Here is a 22,597-nt window from a genome sequence, read left to right as displayed (position 1 = left end):
AGGTCTACAGCAATACTCAGCCCATATCCTACTGAAAGCATAAACAAAGGACCTTAAAGAGTGAGTTTGGAGAATTAGGTAATTTAGGTACATTTTATGTTTTTTAGCCATGCTAACCTCCTTCCTTTCGCTGAGGGAAAGCTTCCTTTCCCCTATAAAAGGAAAATACGCTGTTGTGGAATAAATATAATCTAATCCTGCATTACAAAAGTATTTTTGTGTAGTCAAACATATCTTGGTAATAAAAATAAAGAAAACACTTAGCAGTATGTCTGTGAAGATTTATAAACCTCTCTAACAGAGCCAAAGAAAAGGTTTTGAAAAAATTTCTCTCGCATGTCCTTGTGGAAGTACCTTTTGTACACTGAAGGTGATCAAGAATAAAATAGAGTAGATTTGGGAAAACAACCTACTTTCCCCACATTTGTTCACTTCTTTGAAATTAATTGCAGATATAACAAAAGGACCTGTCAAACTGCTTATAATGTATCAACTTATTTAGATAATTGTCTATTTATATATTACATTACAGCCATACTGTATGTCTTTCAAGAAACTAAAGAATCACAGAATCATAGAATGGCTTGAGTTGGAAAGGACCTTAAAGATCACCCAGTTCCAACCCCCTGCCACGGGCAGGGACACCTCCCCGCAGACCAGGTTGCCCAAAGCCCCATCCAGCCTGGCCTTGAGCACCTCCAGGGATGGGGCAGCCACAGCTTCTGTGGGCAACCACCTTCCAGTGTCTCACCGCCCTCACAGTGAAGAATTTCCTCCCAACATCTAAGCTAAATCTCCCCTCTTTTAGTTTAAAACTATTCCCCATTGTCCTATCACTATTTGCTGCTGTAAAAAGTTCCTCTCCATCTTTTTTTATAAGCTCCTTTTAAGTACTGAAAGGCCTCAATGAGGTCTCTCTTGAGCTTTCTTATTTCCAGGCTGAACATCCCCAGCTCTCTCAGCCTTCCTTCACAGGAGAGGTGCTCCAGCCCTTTGATCAACTTCATGGCCCTCTTCTGGACCCGCTCTAACAGCCCCACACCTTTCTTGTGCTGGGGGCCCCAGCCCTGGACGCAGCACTCCAGGTGGGGCCTCACAAGGACAGAGCAGAGGGGCACAAGCCCTTCCCTTCCCTGCTGGCCTCTCCTCTGTTGATGCAGCCCAGGATGCAGTTGGCTTTCTGGGCTGCAAGCACACACGGCTGGCTTGTGTCGAGCTTTTCATCCTTCAGAATCCCCAATTCTTTCTCTGCAGAGCTGCTGTCAGTGAGTTCTTCTCCCAGGCTGTGCTCAGGTCTGAGGTTGCCCCAAAAGAAGATCTGTGATAAGGAAGTCTACACAGTATAGCACTCATTGGCAGAAAACAGATACACCAGTCAGAGAAATCATCAGGAAAAAGCTGTAACAGAAGAGCTGTAAAAAGACAAGTAATAATCACAAAGGGAACACTGAGTTAGAAAATTATCTAGGAAGATGACAGTGTTCCCCATATAGAAAAATAAGTCAGGCAAAATAAAGAAGATCACGTGAATGAGGGAAAAAATGACTTAACATCAAACGAACAAACAAAAAAACTTTTCAGCCTTTGGAAGGAAGTCGGATTTTGCTGATTTCACAGACATAATGAAAAACTTAAGACTGCAGTTAGCTCACTCCAGTATTTCTGTTTGTCAGAGTTAACATTAGAAACTGACTGAGGAGGTGGAGAGACAGGAGGTCAGGGAGTGTGGGCGGCAAGAGGGATGGAAAGATAAAAGAACTTGCAGCAGTCAAAGAGGCAATGAGCGTCTGATCAGGCTGCCACATCCTTTCAAATAGGAAGGAATAGCAGGATTTTAAGATGCCATTTGCAGGAGATGCTTGTCTCCTGTATAATAATAATTCAGAAGGCAGTAGACTTACTAAGGCTGCTTTCTAAAATGGATGAGTCTTGACCTCAGTAATAAGATTTTACCCTTGGTTTTTTTTGCCATACAATTCTGCTTAGTACGAGATAAATCACACAAAATCTAAGTTCTCAAAGGTGGCCACTAATTGTGTGCTTTTCATTTTCAAAGCTTGACTTGGGAGCCTCAGATCTGGCTTGCAGAAATACTGAGTGTTTACAGCTGTGGCTCATTAGGGGCTATGCTTTGGTCTCTGAAGTTATTCAATGCCAAGTACAGTCAGCACTGGCCATTCTCCATGGCGTGGAACAGAACCACCTGAGGTAGAGAGACACGGACAGCCAGACTCAAATTTTGAGGGAAGCTTTACTATGAAATTGAGAAACTGAACTTCAAAGACAGAAGTCAGATTTTTCTAGGCAATTTTCATGCTTTTGTGCTCTACTACGTCAAAGCTAATAAGCTCTCCTCGATTGAGAGGTGGCGTGATGCCTCCTTTCTAAGAACATTCTGGGCACTAGTGCCAGCCTCCAATTTGTCCTCTTTTGGCAGTACCACTGTTACTTCTTTCTATTTTTCCAATCCAGTGAAAAGCTATGCAGCCAGTTCTGCTAGGACCAGCCCTGACCTATGTGAAGAGGGGACAGACTAACTCCACCCAGAGTTGCTGTCTGGCATGAAAAAACAATCACATATGTATAAGCGTTCACAAAGCATAACAATGAGTATTACAAAAAGAAGAATAAATAAGTGTTTTCAGAGTAGGAATGAGCAGTATGTCACAAGTAAGGTGTGAATACACGTGTCAAGGAGAAAAGTAAAAAGATACTGTTCATTGTGTGAGAACCCTTCATTTGTCAGAGTAAATGAAGGAAAAAAGTGGTTTTCAATGTAACTCTACTCATACACAACCATAGGAGCCATTTAAAGTTAGAAGTCAGTTTTGGGGAAGGCAAAAGCAGTTAATTACTTTCTGAAGGTGCCTATCTCAGCTATCTAAAATGTACCTTAAATTAGATGTCTAACTTCTAAAGAGCTAAAAATACATACACAATGATACTGAAAGAAAAAGGAGTTAAGACTAGACTTGATGTTCAAGTCTCACATTTCTTTATTTCTGCATACTTCACTTTTCCATCTTTAACACATTTTAGACAGGCTTTTATTTTTTATTTTATGTGCTGGGTATTTGACACTTTTAACCTTTTCCTGTAATTCAGCTTTTCAACAATCTAAATTTGAACCATAACCACTTTCCCATTATTTTTCAATAACGCAGTATTCAGAGAGCAACTCAGTACATTCAGAAGAAACTAAAATTATGAGCAACCTTAAAATTACAGACTCATTATTCCATATCAAAACCACACCTTATAATGTCCCATTTCATCTTTTTCAATTGAATTCAGGGAAGGGCTACATTCACTGATAGAAGCAATAACAAGATGCGTGATCTTTCCTGTGTTACCAATCCTATTTCCTGTTTTCCCAAACTACATAGGTAAATCACAGAATCACAGATATCACAAATACATTTTTCACAAAGATTTTTTCCCATGTCTATGGGAAACTAAAAAATCTGTGCTATAAAGATTTTCTTTTAAAAATGAGAAAAAGTCAGAATAAAATATCTCATTTCCTAAGTGAAAAACAACCACACAATATAATACTCAACGCATAAGAAAATATCCAAAATTCAATCGCCTCTTTAACAAAACATCATATAATGTCTAACATATTCACAAGTAATTCTGTAACTTTTTTTATATCTGCCACTTTTAATAATATCATTGTGTATTTGATAGTTTATTGATCCTAGTTCAGAAAAATCTTTAACACGCTATTTTGCAATAGTCTGACTTTTTATTCTGCACAGTAGCCGATTAAGCAGTGTTTTGCGTTTCTTATAATGTCTATTCTATTATTTTACTTTCTGACAAATTCAGTACAGAAATAAGAGGGTACACTTTTGACTAATGCAAAGGCTTCAACTCCAGAGCTAACATTTCCCTATCCAAAGAAGGAGAAGCAACAAAGAAATAGATGCTATAGAATCTCACAACGGTGGTCAAGCATACATCCAAGCCGTCAACTCAACAGGACAAAGAAGCGTATACTTACTGTAATCCTATGAGGCATCCCAATGACAAGAGGCTACATATACTGTGCTTCAACTTACCCTTTTGTTTAAGTACGTGCTGAATTAAAAACATGATGTACATTTGATAACCAGTGTAGAATATTAATTGCACTTTCCAAAGGCTGGGTAAAAAGGATCTTTAGCTTTACAACTGACTATCAGGTCCCAGTAACCTCCCATCCCAACAAGGGTGTGAGATACTGTGGAAAGTTCTGCCCTGTACCTTAGGTCTTGCGCCATTCCCAGACATTCTGGGAAAAGACAGGAGAATACAGCAAAAGCTGATGAAACATCAATGACTTGACTCAGTTGAAAGCAGCAATGCTCCTCCTAAAGGCTCTCCTCCTGTCTCGATCTCTCTCACTTATACTCTAACCACACACATCCCCACGCACACATCCCCTCAATCAGACTGCTGCTCAATACCCTGATTTGTCATCTCTGTTCCATTTTAAATTCATGTTTTTTTTTTTTTTTTTTCATAATTCATAACCTATTTGCTTCCCCAATTTATCCTGGGGAATTGATTTTGGTGGACCATTTTTAACCTATTAATTCCATTTTACACACAATGACACTCACTAAAATTGTATATATGCACTGAAAGAACAGCCTCACATTATGCCTATCCAGGCCAACTTACCCTCGCTGTGTGTCATCAGTCACGCAGTGGTATGTAAAAGTTCCAAACATCTGCACCCCCAGGATTCCATACAGGAGGAGAAAAAAGAGAAGGAAAATTGAAACGCTCCAGATTTGCTCTCCAGAACGCCTGGCAAAAAGAGAAACAGCACACTGAGTGCACAGGCAATGTGAAGACACCTCTGAAAAACTGCAGAATAGAAAGTGTGATCACACACAGAGGAGTATTTCATCCCACAGAAAATTTGTCCTCAAAACTGATCTCTTGCTCTGTGCCAGAGCCATGGCAAAAAAAAAAAAAAAAAAAGCCATGATTTTTTTCTAAGCTAAGTTAGAGTAATTAAAACAGCTGTAAACTATAAAAAGCAGAATAAAAATAAATAAATCAAATGTAGAAAGTCTAGGTTTTGTAAAATAGTATCTAATGAACTGCACAGGCAAGATGAGATGATGAAGTTGACATCAAATAAATAGAAGAAACCCTTTCACATTACCATTAAGTGTTTTTTACCATTATATGCTGTACAGAATATACTTACATGTGTATGCTTGTATGTGTCTGTATACATACACCTTCACCTTGATTATTATATGCTCACACTAATCAAAGAGAATTTACTCCAACTGGTTGAAAATTGCTGGCTACAATTATTAGCAAAATGATTTAAGATTTATTTAAATACCTGGCAGTTTTGATCACTTTATAGAAACCTGATAATTCCTTAAATATAGAAAAGAGCAAGTTTTTTTTTTTTTTTTTTGCCAGAACTACAACTCGGGAAGAAAATGCACATTAAGCATTAAGAGTCGTCCTCTGAGCTGCTTATTCAGTGTTCTAAGTCTGCTGTTCTTTAGATAACAGACTTACTTACTTTAAGATATTTGTTATCCTGGTTCTTGGCAGCTCAAAACGAAAATATATCCGGAATGCTCGAATCATAATGAGTGGTCTTGGAATCCGCAACATGCCCCAAGGTGACATCTGATCAACTATTTCAGCAATTTCAAACACCTACAAAGAAAAGAAGCATGTTTTTTTTGACAACCCTGTCCTGTTCCTCTTGGTACTTACTTACCCAATTTTTAAAACTACGAACACTATATATGATTTTTATTTTAATTTTCATTTTCAAGCGTCTCTTGGTTCATTTTGTGATTCATTTTAAACATGTTTTTTAAAAGAAAAGTCTTAATAAATCCTTTAATCCATTTCTAAGTTATCCTAATGAAATTCTAAAAATATACTCTGCCTACATTCATAACGCTTCTATCTCAAATAACTCAAGAACAGCATGCAACTTTGTGTAAGCTGCATGCATGTGTGCTAGTCCTACCTCACAGGTTTCCCACAACTTTATTAAAAGTGAATAATTTACCTTTTCCATTATGAAAATCAGTATCTGATAATGAGGCACACCAGCAAGGCTTTTCATATTATATAAAAGTAGATACATCCTGATTGCCTTACATGTTGCAATATGCTTATAAATTCTGCATTTAATTCCAAGAGCATGAGAAAACTGCACATGTTCTCCTATGGCTCCACTTAGGACACAAATTTCTCAGCCAAGCCACAGAACAGGGAAACATTTCCTTAACACTTTGACAGGGCGGGCACTCCAGAAGGACTATTTAGCTTAATGACTGGGTAAAAATGTCTTGTCTTTACCCTTGTCTCCCATTCTGAGAGTTACTGCTTAATGTAGTATTTGTTCAAAATACTAAGAAAATGGAGGGGGAACCTGGCAATGCACAGGCTGGGTAACCTGTGGTGCTCATCTGTAACAGCCTATCTTGACTGTATATGCATACATGATGTACCAAATTCTTCACTGTGTATAAAGCAGAAAATGACAACGTATCTTAAATTTTTCAGAAGTGGCTAAGCTTTGCCTAATGGCAACCTCAATGGATCTTTTACAGTCCCTGTGTTACTAAAGGCCAAATCTCACAGTCCTTGATCTATTCTCATTCAAAAAATTGGCTTAAGGACCAATTGTTTTGTGGGACACAATTTGACCTGTACCTTAACGGTCCATGTTTTTTTTGCAACAGGTCCGAGTTCACTACTTTATGAAAACTTATCACATTGTTTCCAAATGAATTTTTAAATATATTTTTTAATATTTTTATATTTACCTTCTATCATGGGGAAGGTTTTGTTGGGTGTGGCCCACACTACATGAAACCCCTTTGTCTACCCAGTCAATATGCCTACAGAACTGTAAATATCTACTATTTGAATCAGTCTCCCTTTAGTTGCCTGTGCTACCATCACATCCAACTAAACTCAATGGAAGACGGGGGACAATGGAAGAATAAGGGACAAATGGCTCTCTGAAGATACTTCTCTCTCCTTTTGATTATGCAGAGTTTATGGTAGCAAGCTTCAGATTGTTGATGACTTCTCAGTGATAAAAAATTAAACAAGATAAATACTAAAAGATAAATTCCACTGCTAGTGTAGCTATGCTGCAATGTGCAATTATGGTGCTATTGAATTCAACATTTTTAAAAATAATTTGACCCATATACACCCATTCTTCCACAGCTCATAATTACTTGTCTGTGTCACATATTTTCCATAATCAAATACCTATTCATTGAAAAAGGTAAGTGAAATAAGTACCTGTAAAACCAGGGACACCCAAAGACAAAAGACCATGAATCCATCAAACACACACCAACGATCCTTTACATAGGAGCTATCACCCTACGAGAGAGAGAAAAGCTAAGAGGTTTATTGTTGTTGTTTTACTGTCAGGATTTACTAATATCACAAATTAAAGTTCTTGGAAGAAAGAAAAGTCTTCTCCGTACCATTTTTTAAATGCCACTTCTGACAGACTCCAAAAGCCCAGTGTTAGTAAAAACATATAAACACACCTTGTGAGTAAAAATAAATGGTAGCTTCAGTCTTGTGCAGCACTTCTCTTCAGCTTGTGTCAAAAATAACTTATTAAGAAACCTTTTATTTGTACTTTGACATACATCAAAAAAACACAAAAATGAACACAGGACTCACTTTTCCACCGTCTTGCCTATTACGTGATACTTGCACAAGCGGGTAAGTTTAAAATGCTAACAATCCAGTATTATGCCATTCAGTTACTTCAATATTTTTCAAAAGCTTCAATCAATTCAGTATAATTTTACATTCATTTCTTGTAAGCTTTAAACAATTTTTAATGCTCTAGAAAAGTCCTGCCATTTACAAAACACTAGAAAGTAATCACTATCTCATCACAATGCAGACTTTTAAGTTTTTTCAAACTCTTGAGCACCTCCATGTGATCTGAAAATGATAAATCATTCTTTAAACTTCAATAAGAAGCTGTATGTTGAACTTTCTATCATTGATACTATCAGCACTCCATTAATTGTCTAGGACAAGGTATTCAGAGTATACCTGTGCACTACTGAATAAAAGAGACTCAGGACAGAAAACTGAGCACTGCATCCTCGATCACCCATATGCCTTCCTACCTGTTCTCTAGCTCTGTTTTATACTTCTTCAGTCAGCTCACTAAAATAAGACCATAGCCTGGTTTTGGTGACAGTTCAGTCCAGAGACCATTCCTAAAAGGCAGCACGGATAATACTGCAGTAAAGCTCAGTTTCCTCCATACTGCACTGCTCCAGTTTGAACAGGTATGGGGATACCTATTAGCTTAGGTATCCCCATATCTCACGTCACTCCCAAAGACATAACACACACTCTCTCCACCACATAATATAAAAACACTGCTAATGGCTCACACTTTATTTCAAACACTGAATTGAAAAAACAAACAAACAAAAAAACCCTACACTTTTAGGTAGATTTCATCTGAAGGTTACAAAACTCTGTGTACCACCCAGAGCATAGAAGAAGTTGTAGACAAAATGCATACAGATGCAGCTTGCTGAAACAGATGCCAGATGAGACTAGACCTAAGGAATGTGAATAATCCAGTTTTATGTAATATAGCAGTAAGAATGTATGAAGAGACATTGGTAGTGTATCTCAGGGCACATGAACACCCCTTTCCAAATCAGGTTTCTCACAACGGATTGAACATGCCCTCCTCTGCCTTATACACTCTCTGGTTCCTTTTCTCTATTTCGTGTTCTTCCAGGTACAGTGTTTTCCATCCACTTGTCACAGATATAACTGAACGAAAATGATTTGTCAGGCCTCAAAAATCTTGAAGTCATTACCGGACTTTGCTTGTTATGTGATTCCTGGCTTGATACGCATTGTTTCCTGTCTGAGGGATAGCTATTTCAGTAAACTTGTGCTTGTTTTCAAATGTCTCAGCATTTTCATCAGTTCTAAAAGCACAGACAAGAAGTTTTGTTTTAATGTAGTATTTTCAATGTCACACGCTATCCTAAAAAGGATTTATCATTCCTTGCAGTAGGTGACAGCAAGATGTATTGTGTAAATAGAGATAAAATATGTTTTTTTGTTTGTTTTATCTCAGTTGCAAAAATTACTTAAGGCAGAATTGAACAAAAAGAAGGGTATAAGGATAATACAGTACGTGATTTTCAAATCAGAAATAAGGGACAGAGAACCTTAATGCTTTTCAGATAGGTTTTCTAACAAATAAGGATCTTAAAGTTCTCCTCCACCTAAGAATTATGAGAAGGAAGGCTGCAAATCAGGAAATAACAGAATTTGTGCATCATAATTTTAACCTGTCCTTCCTGAACAAAGTAGACTTAGTTCCCTGGTAAAGTCTGAGCTAAGAAACTCTTCACTCGGGGCTGAACAAACATGGCTGTTTCAGCTGCTATGTTCAGTATCCACGAAGCAGACGCAAGCTACCCCTGTTCCCACTTACTACACAAAGCCCTCGTGGTGTTTCAACATGCAGCCTGAGTCCTTCGGTGGCACCTATGAACAAAGATGCTGATTGGTCTTTCTCTAGCTGAAGAACTCTTTGAAACTCACTTGTCTTCTCTTCGGCACCATTTGTGTAAAGCAAGAAGTTTTACCTGAGTTGTGCTATACAGATCTGAGCACTAACTTAGTTCCTGTATTCACCCTCCTCTGAATAATCCCTCAAGCACTCACTAAAAGCCAAATCTTTTTTTAGAAATTGCTTTTTCTCTCCACAATACATGTGGCATGATTGAATCGGCTCTGATCCTTTTCCTTACAAAGGAGGATGTCGTGACCCTTTTCAGTCTTCTCACCACTTGCGCTGCTTCTCCATCTTGCTTCTCAGTGCCAGTTCAGGCCAGCTTCCCCCCCACATCCTCCCATTGGGCCGGGTTTTCACTGGATCACCCACAGAAACTTACGGCATGTGAATTATATTTACAGAGACTACTAATTTTTGGAGAGATTCAGGTCCTATTTGCTTTGCATGCCTTGTCTAAATCCTTTTCACATTTGTCATTCGTCTGGCAGTGGACATGGTGGGGAATCTTTAATATGATTATACTGTGTGTTGCTATATGGGATGTTATTTGCTGTTGGAGGCATTTTTAAGACAGGATCATAACCTGCTTAACATGAAAATCAGAATATACTTTTTATTATGAATCTGGATACTGACTTCTAGCGCTACTTAATTCCATGAAAATCTAATTCAGACTAAACACAGGCTAATACTCACATATTAATAGCACTGAACAGTGAGATTCATTCACACTATTCCACCTTTTTTATTGGGTTCAAATTCCATACTCATGAAGAAAACAGCATTCTGTTCTTGGAAAGGAATACATGTATATGAGATTTAAATACATGTGGTTACCTCTCACCTAAGATAGCTAAAGCACTATGTTAATTCCTCGCCCTTTTTATCATGCCTGCTGCAGTCTGAAAATTATTTGTAAGGTTGTTTTAGCATTTTCCTGTGAACGCACTATTGTATACTATTTACATCATGGTTTGTAAGCCTTTGAAATGTGGTCTAAACATTTGCAAAAGATGAAGGCTTAGTACTGTAGACTAAAACCTCATGCTGAGACTATTTCAAACCTCTTAAAGCCATTAAAGTTGCTGGCTCCCTATTGCCTGCAGTGGACATTGGATTCTTTAATGTACACAGCAAGTAATGAAAGCTTCTCCAGCACACTTACAGACAAAAAAATCCCTCCTGACAGAGCAGTGGATGCTAGTTCACTTACACAGTCCATGACCACAGGCTTGGGACAGCCTTTAGAAGGCTTTTGTGCAGTAAACCATGCCCTCACTTAATGTCTCTGCCAGGTAAACTAAGGGGTGCCACTTGAACTCAGTGGACTAGCTAACAGCTAGCTTAATAGCTAACACCTATTAAACACAAAGCATTTTAAGATCCTCAAAAAATCTCATGTCCAAAGTAGCAATAAAGCTTAGCTAGATGGATTAATCTTTTCTTCATTAGTTAAAGGCCTATTCATTACTTTGCAAGCACCCTTCCTGGTCTCCCCAAACAGTTTCTCCTAATAACACTACCAGCTTCTCCCTCAGCATTTATTTATGCCAGTGCCGCTGTTAGGCTAGTACACAACCATGTAAATGGCATTCTTGGTAAACACTCCATGTGGAATGGATCAGAGGTTTGCTTCTCTCTCAGAGATGCTCATCTGAATTAATCTGAAATGTGACATCCCAAAAGAACAGGCAAGCTTGACAAAACAGTCTGTAATTGCAATATTCTCTGCCCTGTAAGAATGTAAATGAGTCCTACCATGTCAATGCAGCCTTAACTAAGGAAGAATACCTCAAATTCAGCGTAAGACCTTAGTGTTCCTTTACATATTTGAATATAGAAGCAAGAAACAAATCCCCTCCCTACACTCTCCTTATTTCACCATTTTTGACCAATTTTAGTAACTTTACATTAATGGAGTACAACATATTAGCTCATTTCTTCATTTTTGATTTCCACTTGGTATACTGATAACCTAATGACAGCACTGAGATACAGAAAGACACAGTTTCTCTATTGCAACCACCACATTGCAGATAAAGTAGCAACTGACATTATTATGTGCCCTAAACAGCAGTTAAACATATTCACCGAAGAAAACCCCGCACTTTATAAGATCCAACTCATCAGAAATGTGAGCCAATATAAAATACTGATAGAACCACGGCCAGGATCAATATCACACTTGAGGAAATCATACCACGAGAGCCACTGCAGTTTAATGTCCACCAGAAGGGAAGATTGGCCAGACTGCCGTTTTGTTAATAAAAGTTTATTGTGTTGTCAACCTTGCCGAAGACAAATTGCTCTGTGAAATCAACATCTGAATTGCTCAAAACAGCCTGCTAGAAGATTGATTAGGCCTGCTGATTTTGTTAAGCAATTTCAGGACCTGAGTGGCAAAGGAGACAGTTTAGCTAGATTATAGTGCAGTCTATCACCTAGGTCATTTCTGCCCTGCTTCTCTTTTAACATCTCAGGAACTTTGCAGGATGAATGACAAATCACTGCAAGTGAAAAGCCCCCTCTGCCTCCCTGCTTGCCTTCGGGAATTTCTTTTTCTCTCTCATCCCTGCTACAACCTGTTCTCTGAATCCTCTCCTCCTGCCTCTTCCAGCTGCCTCTGTGGGAAAGCGAAACAAAAAAGAAGTGACTTGACATTTGCTCTGATAGTAATCAGATTTATCATCATCTGCTCTGGAAAGCAGTTCTGTAGTCGTGGGTCTGTCATTAGCAGAACCTTATTCTCCCACTTCTCCTGCCAGTCTCTGACACAGGACAGCTGAAAGATGGCACAAATGTGACGAGACCAGCAAGCTCAGTAAAAACCAGCTAGCTTGCTATTCTATCATGGTCACTGGATCCTGCATGCTTTAGGCAATAAATAAAACACATCAAGAACTCTAACAAAATTTTTCAGATCACCCTGGGGGCTACTTTGTGTAGCACTACAAATAAGCATTAAGGGATGGAAGCTGACATTTACTGTCATTTTAGGAGCAGCATAAATACACAGGAGGAAATAGAAGAAATAGAGGTAATGAGAAAATGGGAGCATCGTTTTTCCCCCCTCCACTGTGCTCCTTATAACACAAAAAGAGCAAGCTAGAACAGAGGGCAGAGCTGAGTCAGGGACAGAAGAATCATCCTCCCTCCCCGTTTCCTCACTGCACACAAACACTTGTAGGGCAAGGAAGAGCAAATGGGACAGAGAAAGAAAACAGATCTCAAGCGAGCATCTTGCATAACCTATCTCCCCTCTGCAGAGGCAAATAAAAATACACACGTGCAGGGTATCTAACTCCAACTCCTACTCCACCACGTACACACATACACCCCTTATGTCTCTGGCTCAAATCCAAACTTCTCCCATTTTGTTAAAACCTGCTGTTCACAGGTTTGTTTAGTAGCAGAATGATGTGGACAAATCCAGCCCAGCCCCTAGACTTACAAATACTTCCAATGTTGCCCTCACACAGATGAGAAAATGAAGAGAGAAAGCCTAGCGAAGAAGGAAAGCTGTCTCTGACTTCTGTTCTCAATTCTCCTCTCCTGTCCCCCAAATAAAATGATTTCTCCAGTCAGCTCGTGTCAAACATCAGCCCCCTTCTCTCTTCTTCAGAGCTTTGCAGTTCCTAAGCTGCCCTGGAGCCTGACTTAGGTGGTAATGCAGATAAGCATATGACTCCCAGCTCCACTACCCACTCAAAGCCCAGCCTCTACTCTGTTTTTACTCTGTGTTTTGAAAAAAAAAATAATAGAACCCCGAGTATTTTACTACGTAAAAACTAGCAAATTATATACTAGTCATCCTTTAACACAAAGTACTTCTGGAACTGTAAAATGATAATCCATGCAGGAAAGGAAAGATTGAGAATGATTGCTTATCGATGTTGACAACCAATGAAAGCCTGGCATATTTTTAAATGGGTGGTCACTTCCAATTTATCCCTCTGCAACAGTGACAGTATCACTTCCGAACAAACCAAAATATATTTTTTAAAAGTCTGTATTTGAGTAAAGAAAAAACAATAAAAGACGAGGCCACCACTTCTCGTTTCTTCATTACCCAGGGCAGGAACTTCTTTAAAATATATTCTAAAATACACTCACATAGCAGCAATTCATCTGGACCAGTCAATAGAATTAGAATTGTGAAACATAACTCTAAATGTTTATAGTGGGTGTAGTATTACTTTATCATCATGGAGTTACACAAATTCAATTTGTACCTACTTGTGTATTGCACTGAATTGCTCCATCATCAGATGCTTCCAACACATCACATAGTGCAAAATTTGCCTCTGTCATAACACGTAACGTAATATTTACAGTAATCTTGTATTCTATACCAGAAAAAACTTGGAAAAATCACTTGATGTTACAGCACACAAAACAAAGCTACTCTATTTATAATACAAAAAAGGAAGCACAGCTCTTGCAGTCCTTTGAATTACAAGGTGATTCTATATATGGTACAGACACAGAATGTACACAGTTCCAATCTACCATTACAAAAAAAAGCTATAATCACTACAGAACCACTACTTCATCATTTGCCATAAAATAAAATAAATAATTTTAAAAATGATATAAAGGGGATTAGTTGAGATTTTCTGATTATTTCAGATATTACCCATGAAAATGTAAGACTAATTCATTCATTAAAAAATGTCTCAGATGCATTTTAAAGGTTTGAATTTTGTTAATTTATGTAATTAATTTCACCAAACTTAGTACTTCACTTTTCATATTGTAATGGGAGGTCTTTGAGCTCTACCATTCATCATCTCACTTGCTGCTACTGACAGCCAAAATAAAAATAAAAACAATAAAACAAAACAAAACAAAAAGAAAATAATCAGAAATAGAATTTTTATTGGGCTGCTCAGAGAAAGACAATAAAAAATGCAGTTCATTTTCATTTGACTCAGTGACCTATGTCATGAACAAATGGCAGTAGTTTTAGGGAATTTGCAAAAGGAAGAAACAATATGTATAGTGAATTAAGAAACAAGACTTTCATATACACACACAAGAACCATTTTACTTGCTAAAAGTCCTATAACCATATTTGCTGTAAAACAAACAACAACAACAACAGCAACAAAACTGAGAGGAGTTAACAAATGCTGTTTTAAAACAAAACTGATGACGAAAATTTAAAAACACAATACAGAAACAGACATCAAAACATTACACAACACTCTTTTTCTCAAGTACAAAAAGCATCAAAGAGATTGACCATTTCCACAGACCAATCATAGAATCACAGAATCATTAAGGTCGGAAAAGACCTCCAAGATCATCTGGTCAATCACCCTACTACCAATATCTCCCACTAAACCATGTCCCTAAGCACCACGTCCAACCTTTCCTTGAACACCCCCAGGGACGGTGACTCCTCCACCTCCCTGGGCAACCCGTCCCAATGCCTGACTGCTCTTTCTGAGAAGAAATGTCTCCTCATTTCCAACCTGAACCTCCCCTGGCGAAACTTGAGGCCATTCCCTCTAGTCCTATCACTAGTTACCTGTGAGAAGAGGCTGACCCCCAGCTCCCCACACCTTCCTTTCAGGTAGTTGCAGAGAGCAATGAGGTCTCCCCTGAGCCTCCTCTTCTCCAGACTAAACAACCCCAGTTCCCTCAGCCGCTCCCCATAGGAGTTGTGCTCCAGGCCCTTCACCAGCTTTGTAGCCCTTCTCTGGACACGCTCCAGGGCCTCGATGTCCTTCTTGTACTGAGGGGCCCAAAGCTGAACACAGTACTCGAGGTGCGGCCTCACCAGAGCCGAGTACAGGGGGATGATCACCTCCCTGGTCCTGCTGGCTACACTATTCCTGATACTAGCCACGATGCCGCTGGCCTTCTTGGCCACCTGGGCACACTGCTGGTTCATGTTCAGGTGAGCATCAATCAGCACCCCCAGATCCTTTTGGAAAGGAATGGCCCAACACACCTCCCATATCAGCAAAATCAGCATACGGCACCTCCTTTCAGCTGATGGATAAGTAATTCAGACAGCCCAACATCCAGAACTGCCAGGCACTGCCTTCCCATATAGTCACAGAGGACTAACATGTTCCTATCAATGCCCAGCAGCAGGTATGGCTACAGAACACGCGGGAGCTCCATGGGTGTACTACACGGCTGCTTTCTCAGGACAACACTCCACCACTGCTGTTGAGTGCTAACATGCCCTGCAGAGAGATTTCATGGGTTACTACACAGAAAGCCTGAATTTCATTTCCCTCTCCATCTGCTCATTAGCCAACTGTATCCAGTGCCATAAGTATTGCCTTATGAGCTGATTCGGCTCCCTTGGATGTCTTAATGGTTCACCAACTCTAAAAGTGGGTAATCAGGAGCAGTATTAATACAATTCCCCTCCCTGGAACTGCAATCACTGTTTCCAGGAAGTACATAGGAAAAAAAATCTACACTCTGAGAATGATTAAACGTTGGAACAGGCTGCCTAGATGTGTGCTAGCACCTCCCTTCCTGGAAATATTCAAGACCGCTTCATAGGCCCCTGGAAAACACAACTGAAGGCCCTGCTTTCAATCGGAAGTTGCTCCAGTCTCCGCAGGTCCCTTCCAATGCAGACTTGTCTATGACTCTGTGCCTCTAGGGCAACCTTCCCAAGATGCCAGTTCTTCAGGGCAGACTCCAGTTCTATATACAGCTCCACATGCATGCTTGGAAGCGCTTTGAAGCCTTGCGAGGGTGATGAGTGTTAAATGCTCTTGTGCTGAAGTGTTTGGTAACAAGGCAGCTGCTTTAGCCAGCAGGATCCTGCCCTCCCACAGCTCCCAGTTCACAGTGGATGCAACGTGCCGGTTTGGATGCGACGTTTCAAGGTGAAAGCTCACACTTTGAAACATCAGATATTGCTGGGACATTGTGCCAGGAGACTTGATACGCAAATGGTCCGATCTCACATCACAAAACCCACATTCATAGCCATCATTCGCAGCTCTCCTTCAACAGAAAAGAGCCACAATGATGAAAGATGAGGTAGATGAGGAGGCAATTTTCAGACAGAGGATTTTATTATTAGGTAATTAACATTATTAAAAGCTGATGAAGCCATATTATGCTAAAAAGAGCAGGAAAAGTTTATGGAAATGATAATCTTAGTATAGCCATAAGAAAGCAGTATTTTCAAAATTCTCATTAGTGGCAGTGAACACCATACTCCAAAATGATTTTTTTTTTTTCATTCAGCTTACTACCTTAAAACTCTCCCATTTTTTTATCTTTTTTTTTTTTTTTCATGAAAATACAGTTTCACAGAAATGTTCTTATTCACTTCCACAGGGATTCGGATGCCATTATGATTTTTCTTCTTGATGGCTTCTTTTATTCCCTCGAATTAAAGACAGAAATGTGCATAAAATAATAATAAAAAAGATATTGTTTAATTATAGCACATTTCTCTGAAAATGCAAGTTGCGACACAGAATGGCACATTAGGGATAAAGTTCACTTTCACCCGACCTGAATACATAAAATGTTAGTATGTTGATTTCACTGCTATCCCAGTATTTGTATCATTCTATCCTGATATAAACTGATAGACTAGCAGTGTGCCTTGATGATAGCTGCTTTCATGAATAAAAATAGTAAAATCATCCTTGAGATTGCTATTAGAATGGGAAAACATGACATCACTGAAAAGTAAAGTTTTGTCCATCTAATTGGTCTGCATATTGAAAAAGCATTTTAAAAATATATTATGAAAGTCAATATCATTTTTTTTTAGCAACTTTAAAGTTAAATTATGATCATCATGGCAAGTTACTAAATACACTGGACGTGTATGTTAATCCATGCCCCCAAATAATTTCTCACTAAAAATTTCTATGACCCATTGACTGGTTAGAGAAATTGCCATTTTTATTTTAGAAATAGTGCCTATGTAAGTTCAGCAAGTAATTTAAATGCTTTTGATTTTCTAATACTCAAATGTAAAAATTGTGCAAAAAGCCCCACTGTGTAATGAGTCATTATGTTCCTGTAATAAACACTCCAACAAAAACAGGCACAAGTAACCATAGAAACAGGTGCGTATATTCTAGAACAGTGGTCTCTACCCTTCCCTGGCCCACAAGCAGTGACACTGAACTGGCAGCATGCTGCAGGCAACTTCTTATTTGTTTTCCTCATGATAATCAGTTTTAATTTTTTTAATTTCCTGTGACTGGAAACAGCATCAGAGCATTTTGCTAGCAACAGGATCCCAACAGACTGGGAACTGATGTCCTTGCAATGGACAGACGTGCTTCACAAAACAGCAACAGATGAACACAGGACTGAAAGTCTTATTCTAGTAATGGATATCAAAAGTGTTATGAAATAACATTTGAAGACTATCGATCACAGCTGCCACAGATGTTTAACTGGATATTCCAATATTTTTAATGCCAAGACAATTTGCAATAATATACAGTTTGCCAGAACAGACTAACATGGGACCTGTACTACACATCTAGGTTTCCAACAGCATTATATATAGTACAGAATTCTGATTTTTAATATAGATCTGTAAAATAATTTACTGTTAAGGACAAATAATGTTCACCTTATAGTCCCAAGTCATAGAGTCAAAAGGGAAACTCAGATCTCAAGTTAACTGGATCTTTGTTTCATGTTTGCTTTGTGAGATTTTTTAATACAAAGGGCAAGCAGTTTTCTCTTTCTATTTTTTCCCCTCTGCAGAATTACACTTTAATCAAAGCATCTCAGCATTTTCTCATCCCCACCAGTGATTCCGCTGGTTGTATCCCTGCCTTCCAGGTTGAGCTTGCTGCTCTTATTTGTGATGTGCACATCCTGCGACTGAGCTCTCACCACCAGGCATCACAAGCCATCAGTGTGTGCTGACACGGGATGACAGGAACCTTATCTTCTGTTTTATTACCTGACCTTTGAAAATGACACAACTTCCCCATCCTTAACTCATTTGTATGCCATGGGGTATACAGCTTATCTAAAGTCACAGAGAACATTAATTTTGGAATTTCCATCTTCTGTTTTCAATCTGTAACACAGCACAAACTGACCTGACCAAGTTATTAAAAACTGGTGAGCAAGCTGACAGCGTTTCACTGTAATTCAATCATCATTTCCATCATTTATCAGAAGGATTACACTCATTTTGTAATCTCTCCATTCTTGTTAGCTGAAGGTGGAATGCTTAATATTAAAAGTACTGAAAAGAAGGTTAAAAAAGGTACTTGCAATAAGGTATAGTACACATAAGTAATCCATAACTCAAGAAAAACTTCTGAATGAGGATGATTATGGAAGAAACTCATTTAAGCATAAATGAGTTAATGGCATGGAGTTAAAGAAGAAGCTGGCACCCAGCTGTCTGGATATTTTCTGTAGTGCCCTTAGTCCATTAACAACAAATCTCTAAATAATGAGTTACATTAACCCCTCACTGTGAGATACCTAAAGGCTAGGTGCTACCATCCAGACTTGTTACCTTTAAGCTTCCCTTATAGTCAATGGAGAAAAACAGTCCAGATGAATTACCTTTTGGAAGAGTCTATTTTGGACACAAACAGCTAATTACAGACAACTGCAGACCCTCAAATTAGCTTTGATGAGTCCGACTAAATGTGTTTCTATTTTAAGCCCTAAAACTAAGAAGTGAAAACTATTTCATGCAAGCAAAGATGACGGAAAAAAGGGGAGAATATCCAAATGGCCATCAGCTGCCACTGGAAACCGTGGCAGATCCCAGCTTAGATCATGGCAACCAGAGTATTTCATTACAATATGGAAGTGCCTGCTCCACCTCACGCTGCCTGTACTGCAGGAGGAAAGCTGTGTGTTTGCAAAGAACCGAATATAACAGCGAGTCCACACAGCTCAGATAAGGCTCCAGCCGGCTCTGTCCGTGCTTCTCTCACCTGGAGCTGACAGATAGCAACTACAGCAGCCAAAGCACCCACCAGAAAAATGATGACAAAAACGTGCTGTCCTCACGGAGCTAACGCTGCCTGGGAACATGTGGCATGCTGAAAGCCATCGATTTCAGTTAAGGAAGGATCCTGGCTGTACTACTTAACAAGGGAAACAGCTCCAGCTATCTGTGATCGAGCTGGGAGAAGATTACGCTTTGTTTCAGCTCCTGTATGAATTTGCAGTGCTGAAAGCTAATGATGCAACCATTTCCTTCAGACTCTTGCAAGAATACTGAAGTTGGTGAACGGCATTCAGTACTACTGAAACGAAGTCTGACAAATACAATTCGCAACTTCTTTAGTCAGTAGAGAAGTTTTGCTGTGAATGTAATTGATTTAACAATAGGGGAAATGTCAAGGACTGTTACTTCTGACTTTCTATAATCTCCTTTGCTAGTTGACATGTGTCACAACTACACAGCAAAAAGAAAGACGTTTCTATTAAATTCTGTATAAGATTTCTTATTTTCAGCATGATGGTACTAAATTAGGTGACAACTACACTTTTCTAACAGACAGAAGAAAGAGAACTCTCACACCTTCTATTTCGAAGTGTTACTCTTTTAGCAGAGGGACAGAGTAAACCGTGCCTGCTTGTCACAACAAGATTTCAGCGTAAATTTTGTAATACCATAGTGACTGTGATTAGAAATTGCAGTGAGTATGGGTTATAATGAAGATAACTCCACATACCCTCACAGTGTCCATGGAGTGAAACCATATCCATTCGTCTCTCATTCCCTAGAGGCAGAATTGTCAGCAGAGACATCTGTTCCTTGGTTTCTTTTTGTTGCCATGGTCATGAATTCTTTTGCAACCTAGACATAGTTTCCTCGAACTTTCTCAGACTTTGGCACATTTTCCTCTTTGGTAATTTAAAATACCAACAGGGTAATTATGTCTAATGCAAGCAACCTACCTGAAGTATTTCTCTCTCTCTTAATACAAAGTCTGAAAGTAAAAACTTCTAATAAAGAAAAGATACCTTTAAAGTAAGTTATCCTTACCTTGCTCATTCCCGTGTGATATGACTTTTGGAAGACAGTTTATTAGAAAACAGAAGATACTTTTTGTATCACACATTAAAAGAAATACCAAGTCCTTTCATCTGAGGTTAGGATTCCTGCTTTCTTTCCTAAGGGTGATGCTTAGCTAATAACACGTCTTTTTAATGTTGCAGACTTATCTTTCAATTCTCTGTCCACAATTCCATCCCACCTTCTTTTCCAACATGGAAATAATTTTGGAAACTTTCCTTGAACCAGTGAACAGACCTATGTAATGCACATACGGTCATGTTCATAAGTGCCATTTGAGCAGCATATAAAATGTGAGCTTCAGTTCGACAGGACTGCAAGTCTTGTCAGTGGGTTTAGAACTTCATTCACAAACTATTTTCAGCAGCTACAAACATTAGTGAATTCATGGTGCTCTCAGAAGCCTGCCAATCAATCAGTAAGTTACAAAGAAGACATAAACTACATATAATGGGGAGCACAATTCAAAACTTATTCAAGATACAGGGAGGGAGACTGATCTGCTTTCATTTAAACAGTTTTAACATTCCTTGACAGAGCTGATTTATAGCAGAGCTCCTTCTGACCGAGGAGCCTGAGACACAAAATAAATCAGAACCAAAGAACCACTGAACAATACTTACAGTCTGAGAAATAAAGCTCAAAATCTATGATCAATTGAAGGAAGTGTAATTCTGAACTGAAGAGATGTCAAATCGAATTCAGTAACTTTTACTATTGCACTAAATTTATTGCATTTTATACATTAGTACATGGTGTGGATATAGGGTGGCAAAAAAATGCTTTCATAGAAAACTAATTTCACTCACTAAAAAAAAAAAAAAAGAATTATTGTAGCACACAATGTTTAATTTCTGGATTTTTTATACAAATCTAAATCAGTGGTTGCAGGCAATAGGATAATTTTCAGCTCAGTGTAAAAGTCCCAGTTTCATGATCCCAACAGATCAGAGGTTAGTCACTTACCTAGACTTACCTAGGTCTGCAAATCTGCATAATCCAGATATTCTGGCAATCACCTTATTATATGTTTCCTGATGAACTCTAAGTAACATAGAGCATTTCTGATCAAATAAAATGCTACTTAGAGCATTAAAAAAATGGTTGCCAAAGAAGTAAATGAATTCTGTGAGAGTCTGATTGATAACAAAACCCATCACTGTTCACTGTACCATCACAAAAGATATCCCTGACTTCTGCTAAATCTCTGATACTACAGAGTGTTACTTGGCCACTCGAGACCCAACGGAGCTTTGTGTTTCAGGAGACTATGATTTAGCCTGTATTTTTGCTGAGCAGATATACCTAAGTGTAGCTGTGGAAAACATTTCACCATGAAGACGATCTTAAATGAGAGGATCAAAAATAAAATTTAATTAAGCAATCTCTTGAAACACCTCTGAATTCTTCACTGAGCTGAACGAATGATGAGATTGGACACCATGTTAGGACTGGGAATCTTTCTGTCCATGACAGTGATAGCTATTGTTTTTACTCTATTGACATCAATGATTACAAATAGAAGTTTGGTTTCATTCAGTTAAAACATTCCTATTCCTAAAATTCACATTAATCTGATTTTGTTAAATTGCATGGATTCCATGCTTTAACACCCAGTCTTTGCCTGCATATCACCTTTTGATGTTTTAACAAGTCAAAGAGATATCCTGGCCCTAATTCTTACCTTCAGTCACCCCTGAAGCAGAGCTGTCCTTTATATTAATGTTTCTAGATTTGAGATGAAGAAGTAATATGTATGTAATAACTGTAAAAGAACCTTATTCACAGTTTTATAAAAATGTCCTTTTTGTTTTACACAATCCATAGCTTTTTTAATGTGTAGAATGTCTGTGATATTTACCATTAATCTTTTTAATCTCTTCAATAACTTTCAAAGAAATCAGAATTTTTAAATTCTAAAATATTAGGTCTTCTTAAAACACGTTACAATTTGGTTGGCATCTGCTAACATATTTCCTTTGTTATTTATACAAAAATATTCA

The 22,597-nt window shown here is 38.5% G+C and overlaps 1 protein-coding gene across 7 annotated transcripts in view; it reads right to left on the bottom strand.

The window, feature by feature from the left end:
• Nucleotides 1–22,597, bottom strand: part of NALCN (sodium leak channel, non-selective) — a 236,279-nt gene that overhangs the window by 197,395 nt on the left and 16,287 nt on the right. For 5 of the 7 annotated variants that reach the window (XM_048072668.2, XM_048072666.2, XM_048072665.2 and 2 more), the window contains 3 exons: nt 7,297–7,380; nt 5,540–5,679; nt 4,669–4,797 (listed from right to left, as the gene is read on the bottom strand). In XM_048072668.2, coding sequence (XP_047928625.1) covers nt 4,669–4,797; nt 5,540–5,679; nt 7,297–7,380 — 353 coding nt within the window. Of the gene's footprint in view, nt 1–4,064; nt 4,201–4,248; nt 4,435–4,668; nt 4,798–5,539; nt 5,680–7,296; nt 7,381–22,597 lie in introns of those variants that run through there. The other 2 variants (XM_048072670.2, XM_048072671.2) reach the window with 2 other exon arrangements.

Source organism: Anser cygnoides, chromosome 1, assembly GCF_040182565.1.
Source record: "Anser cygnoides isolate HZ-2024a breed goose chromosome 1, Taihu_goose_T2T_genome, whole genome shotgun sequence".
In the NCBI taxonomy this organism is placed as follows: Eukaryota; Metazoa; Chordata; class Aves; order Anseriformes; family Anatidae; genus Anser; species Anser cygnoides.
Note: the sequence above shows the minus strand (reverse complement) of the source record. Positions and strands in the feature narration are given on the sequence as shown.